General features: G+C 54.8%; 1 protein-coding gene across 1 annotated transcript in view; it reads left to right on the forward strand.

Annotated features, from left to right (window-relative positions):
* The window catches only part of CR1 (complement C3b/C4b receptor 1 (Knops blood group)), a 33,483-nt gene that overhangs the window by 16,338 nt on the left and 7,537 nt on the right, over positions 1-9,608 (forward strand). Inside the window, exons 26-45 of the mRNA XM_042013328.1 lie at positions 132-311; positions 423-605; positions 1,104-1,286; positions 1,443-1,622; positions 1,799-1,981; positions 2,197-2,415; positions 2,710-2,901; positions 3,147-3,246; positions 3,519-3,604; positions 4,498-4,692; positions 5,046-5,225; positions 5,321-5,512; positions 5,673-5,772; positions 5,946-6,031; positions 6,565-6,759; positions 7,254-7,436; positions 7,789-7,968; positions 8,597-8,779; positions 8,961-9,143; positions 9,236-9,418. Of these exons, the coding sequence (XP_041869262.1) occupies positions 132-311; positions 423-605; positions 1,104-1,286; positions 1,443-1,622; positions 1,799-1,981; positions 2,197-2,415; positions 2,710-2,901; positions 3,147-3,246; positions 3,519-3,604; positions 4,498-4,692; positions 5,046-5,225; positions 5,321-5,512; positions 5,673-5,772; positions 5,946-6,031; positions 6,565-6,759; positions 7,254-7,436; positions 7,789-7,968; positions 8,597-8,779; positions 8,961-9,143; positions 9,236-9,418 (3,366 nt within the window). The remainder of the gene's footprint in view (positions 1-131; positions 312-422; positions 606-1,103; positions 1,287-1,442; positions 1,623-1,798; positions 1,982-2,196; positions 2,416-2,709; positions 2,902-3,146; positions 3,247-3,518; positions 3,605-4,497; positions 4,693-5,045; positions 5,226-5,320; positions 5,513-5,672; positions 5,773-5,945; positions 6,032-6,564; positions 6,760-7,253; positions 7,437-7,788; positions 7,969-8,596; positions 8,780-8,960; positions 9,144-9,235; positions 9,419-9,608) is intronic.

Consider the following 9,608-nt stretch of genomic DNA (forward strand, 5'->3'; position numbering starts at 1 on the left):
TGGGCTGGCAGGAAGGGTGCTGGGTGTGCTGTAGGATCAGAGCTTACAGCAGTGAGCAGAGGGGAGGCTCTGTGTGTGCAGGCTCTGGCCCATGAAGTGAAGTTTGAAGGCTGCTGTCACTGTTCCCACAGCGATCGGCTGTCAGGTACCCGAGGTGCAGAATGGGAAGGTCTACAACGTGCAGAGCACCTACAGAGCTGGAGAGACTCTCCACTTTGACTGTCTGCCTGGTTATGCCGCAGAGGACACCTATGAGGCTCGGTGCCAGCCCGGGGGCACCTGGGACCCGCCGGTGCTCGTGTGCCAGAGGGGTGAGTGTGGGTGCTGCTGGGATTTAACCCATCCGTGCAGCATCACTCTGGCTGCCTTCCCCTTGCTCCCTGCTCTCTCGCTGAGCTAAATTTCCCATCTCCCTCTCACAGTCCGGCCGTGCCCGATGCCTCCGGAGGTCGCCAATGGAAACCACAACGGCCACGGCAAAGCAGGTTTCACCATGGGGATGTCTGTAAGGTACTCCTGCAATCCCGGCTATATCCTCGTCGGAAATGCCGCTGTGTCCTGCAGAGCATCGGGGAACTGGAGCCAGCCCCGCCCTCGCTGTGAAGGTGAGTCCGGACTCTGTCCCCTCGGGACAAACTCTCAGTGTGGCTCTGAGCACAGGGGACACCCTCACCATTGCCACTGCGACCTTCAGTGAGAGACTGAATTCCATTTTAATGAAATATACGGGTTTATAATATTTAACGAATTAGCTAAGATCCATGAATCCAGAGGCAGCACCGTCCTCCCTGTGCTCCAGCCTGGCTCCAGCATGTCCATGGAGAGCTGGATGGTGACAGTGCTGGGACCAGGCACGGGCATGGGGTGGGACACAGCTTTTAGGGGGAGAACAGCTGGGTTTTTATGAATCATTTCAATACTCTCTGTTCAGAAAAATCGCAGGAGAGACAACCCAAAGGCTGCTGTCAGGATGGACCTGGCAGTACCTGCGGTTCGAGCCCTCTGTCCTCCCAAAGTCTGACATGCTGGAGAGTGGGGCTGAGCTGGCTCTCTGAAATCACCTCTCCCAAACTCTCATGAGCTTTTCCCCTTTCCCTCTGCAGAGGTGACATGTCCTCGGCCACCAAGCATCGCCAATGGGCTGCACAGTGGACAGTCCTCGGACAAGTTTTCCCGGGGAGTGACCGTGTCCTACAGCTGCAAGGAGGGCTTTGAGCTGCTCGGGAATGTGTCCATCACCTGCACGGACAGCGGGCTGTGGAGCCGGCCCCTGCCCCGCTGTCAAGGTGTGTGGATGCTTCACTCCCGGGATGGGCTGGCAGGAAGGGTGCTGGGTGTGCTGTAGGATCAGAGCTTACGGCAGTGAGCAGAGGGGAGGCTCTGTGTGTGCAGGCTCTGGCCCATGCAGTGAGGTTTGAAGGCTGCTGTCACTGTTCCCACAGCGATCGGCTGTCAGGTACCCGAGGTGCAGAATGGGAAGGTCTACAACGTGCAGAGCACCTACAGAGCTGGAGAGACTCTCCACTTTTCCTGTGATGCCAGTTACACCACAGAGGACACCTATGAGGCTCGGTGTCAGCCCGGGGGCACCTGGGACCCGCCGGTGCTCGTGTGCCAGAGGGGTGAGTGCGGGTGCTGCTGCTGCTTCCCCAGGGCTGCCCTGCCTGGCAGGGGCTCTCTGCGGGCAGGAACAGGGCATTAGGCAGGGATTTAACCCATCTGTGCAGCATCACTCTGGCTGCCTTCCCCTTGCTCCCTGCTCTCTCGCTGAGCTATATTTCCCATCTCCCTCTCGCAGTCCGGCCGTGCCCGACGCCTCCGGAGGTCGCCAATGGAAACCACAACGGCCAGGGCAAAGCGTTTTTTACCGCTGGAATGTCTGTAATGTACTCCTGCAATCCCGGCTATTACCTGGTCGGAAATGCCGCTGTGTCCTGCAGGGCATCGGGGAACTGGAGCCAGCCCCGCCCTCGCTGTGAAGGTGAGTCCGGACTCTGTCCCCTCGGGACAAACTCTCAGATCCTGCAAGAGGGTTAATTCCATGTAAAGTGTATAATGGAATCAATTAATGTCAAGCCTTCCTACGGCTGGGGATGTTTGTGTGGACATCACGCTGAGTTTGTTGTTGAAATATTAACAGCCTGTGGTTTTGTGTTTTCTTTTGCTCCGACTCCTCCTGCACGCCCTCATTGCCAGTGACTGTCTGCATCAATCCAAACGTAGCCAATGGAAGGCAAATCGATGGTCACGGACTTCTCTCTGCTCCTGGGCAAACGGTGACATTTCAGTGCCACGATGGGTACAGCCTGCAGGGCAGTGCCAAGGTGTCCTGCCAGGAGGATGGCAGCTGGCAGCCCCCTGCTCCTGTGTGTGACAGACCACTGCACTACCAGAACTCCTTAAACAGGTCTCCAGGTAAATCATGATGTAGCTGCCTCAGGGTACACTGCTATTTTATGTCCCCTAACCCCATTTAAAAAATGTTGTTAAACCCCCTGAGGGGAAGATTTAAGCCTACCCTGGGAATAAGAACCTAATCCTCTGCAATCCTTTTGGAAAATATCTTGTGTTGATTAATGGCTGTATTAACCAAAATAAACATTTTTGCAAGGCAAACCAAACCCCTTTCCTCCTAACAGTGCTCTTTGTGCTCTTGTCCCCGACGTGCCTGTCCTGCCTGGTCCTCATGTCTCTTTTCTCTCTCAATAGGTGCTTGTGATGCTCCCCCAAGGTTACAGTTTGCTGAGCTAAATGCGGAGCATAGAAATGCCATTGATTTTTCTGTTGGGAAGACTGTGCAATACACTTGCCGCCCTGGATATGCTAAAGTCCCAAGAATGTCACCTACTATTACATGCCTTGAGAGCGGAGTGTGGTCAGAAGCACTAGAGTTCTGTGAAAGTGAATAACTCCTTGATTTAGTGTCCATTGTTGCAGGAGGAACAGGTCCCAGGTTCTGTCCATGCTGCCAAAACCTCAATGTTATTCTGAATATGTGACTAGTAAAGCCATGTAACTCTCTGCTATTAGAAACCCGTGTTGGGGGGAACTGGGAATGTGGGCAGGTGACTGGAGGAATAATTACATCTGTTGTACTGTGCTACAGAGAGACAGGAGCCTAAAACAAGGGTGTTTTCCTCCCCCAGGGAAAAAGTGCAGTCACCCTCGTGAGCCTATGAATGGGAAGATTATTTCCATGGCAGATCTCCAGTTTGGGTCTACAGTGGTCTACGGCTGTGAGGAAGGGTAAGTCCTGCTTTAGAGGTGGATTAGGTAAGTGCCCCCTTTTTTAACTCCTGTTCATCCACTCCCAGTAAATGGCTCTGTACCTACAGAGCACAGAAGGTGCTCGCTGTTGTGTCTGTACATACAAATACTGTGAAATGGAGGAAAGAACCTCTCCTTCACGGCCACAGCTCTGCTGCCAGCAGGGCTGATCCCACATCCCAGGTGGCTGGGAGGAGAAATAACTCCGAATGGAATGGCTTGGGATGAATGACCAATCCTTTCAACACCAGGCACAGGTTAATTGGACAGTCCAGCAGACGCTGTGAGATCGCTGGGGAGCAAGTTGCATGGAGCGGTGACGTTCCCTTCTGCCAGCGTAAGTAGCTCATGGCTCCGGGGATTTGCATGGATCTGGGAAATATTTTCCAGCAGAGACTGCCACATCTTTCCAGTCAGAGCTTTCATAGGCAATTTCTCTGCTCCGTGGGCAGGAAAATCATCAGAAGGTTTGGAAGTCATAAGAAAGCAGTCTGGGAAAAGGTACAAGATCCCAAAGCTTAACGGATTATGGAAAGCAATGTCTCAGCTGGAGCTTTTCCAGCAGTGCTTGAGTATCCTGCTGCTGACTGACACCACGAACCCATTGCAGGAGAGGAAGGGAAAACATGTTCAGCTTAGGGGTTGTTTTGTCAGACCCACAGAGACCAAGGGTCAGTCCTAAGGAGCGACAGCAGTGAATCCCCAAATCCCAAACTGTGGGCTTGCTCCTGCTCTCCAAGCACTGGTGAATGCCCAAGAGCTGCTGTGCTGCTCCTCAGCACTTCCACCTGGGTGTTTCTCTGCTGGTCAAGCAATGTGGCCGATTAGGGGACAGTTTCATACAAAGAAAGAAACATTTGCTGGTACATTCTGGGTCTTAAAACATTTCCCAGATTCTTCAGGGAGGTGTGAACCACAGGTGACACACGGACTGTGCCTGCTCCATGTCTTGGCACCAGGATTTTACACAAGTGATGCAAAACAAGTATTTGCTTTCTTATTCCTTAAGGCGTAGAAAATACAAAGCATGCAGGTGTTTCCTCCACAGAGGTTTGATTACTGCTCTGCCTTCTCCCTGCCAGGGAGGTGGGATCCTGCTGCCAACAAGGTCTTGCCTGGGAGGTCACTGTACTCCATCTTTAGAACAAGTGTTTTTGCCCCACAGACCGAGGGATTTCCAGCATTTGGTGCTGCTGTTGAATTGAGAAGCCTTGTTCTGCCCCTCTGCAGGCATCCCTTGCATGCCACCTCCGGACATCCCCAACGGGAAGCACACGGGCACGCTGCTGAGCGAGTTCCACTACGGCACCTCGGTGAAGTACACCTGCAACCCCGGCTTCCCGCTGCACGGGGAGCCCTCCATCCACTGCACCACCCGCGACGGCAAGAACGGCGTGTGGAGCGAGCCCCTGCCGGCGTGTGGAGGTGGGGCTGGGCTGCCTGTGGGTGCAGGGACCCCCAGCAATCCTCCCAGCACTGCTGCTTCATGTTGGGAAAGACTGGGAAACTCCAGCCAGCTGGAATTCTTGCCCCAGGATTTTCAGGGCCTGAGGTGCAGCTGAGGCCAGGCAGAGTAGGGGAGGCTGGAGGGTCACCCTGCTGTCCCAGGATCCCCTTTCCCCTTGGAGATGCTTGATATTGCTGGGTGCAGGCACAACATAATCTCTAGGAAAATGATTTTCAGGCTTGTGTTTTAAAACTGCAACCCTTGGTGGCTTCTCAGCTGCACAGCTCTGCCTGAGGGCCTGTTCTGAGCACCTGCACCTCTCTTTTTTCAGTGGCGAGTTGTCCTGTCCCACAGATCCAGAATGGGAGGATCGTGGCTCCCAGGGCTGCCTACACACACAGGGACACCGTGACCTTTGAGTGTGACCCGGGCTATGCCCTACGTGGCCACAGAGAGGTCCAGTGCCAACCAAACAACGCCTGGGAGCCACCTGTGCCGGTCTGCGAGCAGGGCAAGTGTCCCAACAGGGTGTTAGCCATCCCCTGCTCTCCCAAATCTGCCTCTTCTTGGCTCTTTAACACCCGGGCTGGTTCTCTCTCCTGGCAGCTGGCTGCAGAGCCCCTGCCAGGCTGGGCTTTGCCGAGCTGAAGGAGCCCTACAGGAACCAGACAGTGTTTCCCGAGGGGAGCAGGGTGGAGTACGTGTGCCGGCCGGGGTACACCCAGCTCCCGGGGATGTCACCAGCCATCACCTGCCTCAGGAACCAGGCGTGGTCTGCAGCGCTGGAGTTCTGTAAAAGTACGTCCTACAAGTGCTGGAAAAACTACAGTGTCAGGCTGGGCTGGTTTCCCATGTTTTCCCAGCTTTGTGGGTTTCCTTGCCTGCTCTCTGTGGTGACATCCCTGGCTGGGATGTGAGCAGCAGCTCAGGGCTACCAGAGGCTGGTGTTCCCTTCCAGGGAAGCAGTGTCCCAACCCAGGGAACCCAGCGAACGGCAGAGCTGTTGTCCTGACAGATCTCTTCTTCGGGTCCAAAATTAATTACACTTGCAACAAAGGGTGAGTCTTGCTCTGCTTCAGTTCAGCTGCCAGGTGAGAGCGAAGTGGATTTTCAGCTTTACACAACCCAGTTCCCAAGTCAGAGCTCTTGGCTGCCACTTGCAAGGGTTGTAAAGAAATCTCAAGCCAAGAAATCTCACTGTTAAATTAATTAATCCTTCTGTGTGGTCCAGGTACAAGTTGGCTGGAGGCTCCCAGAGAACTTGTGAGATCTCTGGCACAGGTGTCTCGTGGAGTGGGGATGCTCCTGTCTGCCAACGTAAGTAGGCCACCACAACAGGCCCTTGGAGATGGTTTGTGAGATAATGTGGAACTGCTTTCAAGCCAAAGGTTTTATTACAAAAGATTTCTAAAGTCACTGAATGTGTAAAATCCTTCCTTTTCACTTTGTTGTGGATGCTTCTGAAAATGTTTTCAAAGGTCTTTTACTTATTCTGGTCCAAACAGGGAGGAAACATTACTATTTTAAACTCCCTATTAGTGGGTAAGTATTTCTCGGGGGGCATTCGTAGGAATGGTGTGGCCAGTCTCTCTCTGTGTCACCAATGGTTACAGGAAGGGAGGTGAGAATGGTCCCAGCACTCCAGACACGGGCAGCAAGGAAGTGACTCACAGGAGGGCACAGATTTTCCCTCCCACATGTGATTTTTTGCGTGCAAAGTTCGTTCCTGGAGAATTCGGGTCATTGTGTCACTGCTGAGGTGGCTTCCTCTCCATCAGTGCCCTTCCTGGGCAGTGTGTGTGCCCTGCAGCCCCTGGGCAGTGCTGAACGTCCCCTTGTACTCCCCACAGGCATCACCTGTGATCCCCCTCCGGCCATCCCCCACGGGACACACAACGGGAGCTCCAGGGACACCTTCTCCTTCGGGGACGTGGTCACCTACAGCTGTGCCTCGGGGCTGTCCCTGGCCGGGGACGCCTCCCTGTCCTGCAGCTCTGCGGACGGGCAGCGCGGCTCGTGGAGCGGGGCAGCGCCGCGGTGCCAAGGTACAGCTCTGGGCGTGCCCCCCGACCCCGGGCTGTCACCGGCACAAGGGACAGCCACGGCTGTGCTGGGACCTGCACCCGCCGACAGCTCACACGACTGATATTTATTCACAGCAGTTAACGTCAGTGTTCAAAGCAACTCGAAGAATTTACAATGCATTTTTTATCTTTTTCCTAGGCATAAAATGCATATTTGGGTAGTGCCTTAGTGTAACATTTTTTCCTTCTTGATGCTGATGGGGAAGTCCAATTATTACTTCAGTCTTCATTACATTTTAATTTGATGTATTACTTTTGTCAAAGCTCTAAAAGCCCAGGATGTTGGCCTCTGATTGAGAACAGAGCTAAGCAAAGGTCCTGGAGAAGTTACATATCACCTTCTCCTGACTGCTTACACTTGTCTTGTCTCCCTCCTTTGCTTTCAGAAGGTTGGATTTTTGCTGTTTTCCTTGCCCTGTCCCTGTTTCTCACCTGCCTTTCCTTGTCCCTGGCAGAGGTGAGGTGCCCTGCCCCGCCGAGCATCGCCAACGGGCAGCACGGTGCCAGCCCCGGGGACAGGCACGGGCTGGGCTCGGTGGTGCTGTACACCTGCACCGAGGGGTACTCCCTGGTCGGGAACGCCTCCATCCGCTGCACGGCCGCGGGAACCTGGAGCCGGCCCCAGCCCCGCTGCCAAGGTGTGTTTGTGTGACTTCCTCTGCCTGTCCCTGGGCTCTTTCCTCCTTCCTGGCTCTTTGTTTGATGGCTGCAGATCAAATCTCCAGGGAGAGGCAGAGACCAGAGGTGCCACGGGCAGGAGGAGCCCCATGTGCCTCTCTGGGTTTCCCTTTCTGTCCCCACTGAGCACAAACGCTCAGGAAGAGCTGAACAATGATACTTTGTGTAAGAACAAGAGTCAGTAATGTTGAAATGCCCGTGACAGTGATGGCAAGGCTCAGCAGCAGGTGCTGTCCCTGCCCAGTGTCTCTCCACAGCCAGGATGGGTTTCACATCCCCAGCTCCTCACATCCTCGTGCTCTTCCCTTCCAGCAATTGGCTGCACCCGGCCGGAGATCAAGAATGGAAAAGTGGCTGGGTTGGAGACCACCTACAGCCTGGAGGACATCGTTGTCTTCGAGTGCAACTTTGGTTATGCCTTGAAGGGCTCTCAAGAGTCTCAGTGCAAGTTTGGGGGCAAGTGGGACCCTCCTGTCCCCACCTGTGAGAAGCGTAAGTGCAGAGGAGGGGCAGGGTGGGAGCTGATTTCTGAACCCCTGTGTGGAGGTAAAGGGGCTGCTCTCAAGGACTGGAAAGGAAAAACATGCACATATCTGTCCTTCCATCCTCATAATCCCCATTCAAACCCCGGAAGAGGCTGCCCAGGGAGGTGTGGGCGTCATCTGGCACCATCTCTGGAGGGATTTAAAAGACATGTGGATGTGGCACTAGGGCACATGGGGTAGTGGTGGGCTTCTCCAACCTAAATGATTCTGTGATTCAGACCCTTGTTAAATGGAGGGCTCTTTAAGTGAATCCTCAAAATCCAAGGAGCCAGGCTGGTGCCCGATATCATTCAAAACCCCAGAAAAACCAGAGCAAGCTGTTAGGGCCACAGATGGAAACAAACCACTGTAGCTGCCTAAGTAGTGAGAAACTATCATTTTCATGTCAATAAGCTCAGAAAACATGAAAGCTGGAAGGTAAGAGAGGGTAGATGGAAATACCATTCAGTGACAGCCCTTGTAGCTCTTGGGCAGAAGTTAATGGGAAACAACAAAGTTAAAAGGCTGCCTTACCCTACACGGGGAGTTTGTGGTACCAGCTCTTGGCTAGCTGGGTCTTTTCCCCCTCCTTGCAGTGCTGCCGTGTCCTTCCCCTCCAAATATCAGAAATGGCCAGCACGACAGCAAAGGTGTGAAGGAGTTCATCCCTGGCATGTCAATGAAGTACTACTGTGACCCGGGGTACGTCCTCACTGGGAAAACCACGGTTTCCTGTTTGCCATCGGGATCCTGGAGCATCCCTTACCCCCGGTGTGAAGGTGAGCTGTAAATGCTGTTACCCACAGTGAAAAGGGAGTCGCTGCAGTAGGTGGATGATCACTGTAGTGATCACAGTGACCACAGTGCCTCCCCTGAACTGTGACCTCGCCAACCCAAAGGGGACCCCTCAGCTCTGGCAGCTGCTTCCCCAGCCCGAGCTCTGCTGCTTTTCCCTCCCAGTGATCACCTGCACCAGCCCCAGCATCAAGGATGGAGAGGTGGCTGAAGGCCAGAGGGACGTGTACCGCCCTGGGGACAACGTCACCTTCCAGTGCCACCCAGGCTTTGTGCTGAGGGGCAGCCGCAGGGCCAAGTGCCAGCCCGACAGCCGCTGGGTGCCCGCGGTCCCCACCTGCCATCCAGGTGAGCCAGGTGTGACAGGCTTTGCTGTGGTACAGGTGATCCACCTCCAGGTAAAATCCCTAAAACTCTGCTCTCTGCTCCTGCCCCGGCAGTGACGCTCTGCCCGCCGCCCCCTGTCATCGCCCACGCCACGCTCAGCGCCGAGCCGGGGACAAATTTCACCAGCGGCACCTCCGTGAGCTACAGCTGCCAGCCTGGCTTCTCCCTGCTCGGGGACCCCTCCATCCTCTGCACGGCCTGGGGCAACTGGAGCCTTCCCTATCCGCACTGCGCAGGTGGGGCTGGCTCAGCATCCACCCCGTGCCAGGCTCAGCATCCACCCCGTGCCAGGCTCAGCATCCATCCCGTGCCGGGCTCAGCATCCATCCCGTGCCAGGCTCAGCATCCATCCCATGCCGGGCTCAGCATCCATCCCATGCCGGGCTCAGCATCCATCCCGTGCCAGGCTCAGCATCCATCCCGTGC

This window comes from Corvus kubaryi, unplaced genomic scaffold (genome assembly GCF_017639235.1).
Source record: "Corvus kubaryi isolate FWS band 111438036 unplaced genomic scaffold, C.kubaryi_AGA036_p1.0 split1-37355, whole genome shotgun sequence".
Lineage (NCBI taxonomy): Eukaryota > Metazoa > Chordata > Aves > Passeriformes > Corvidae > Corvus > Corvus kubaryi.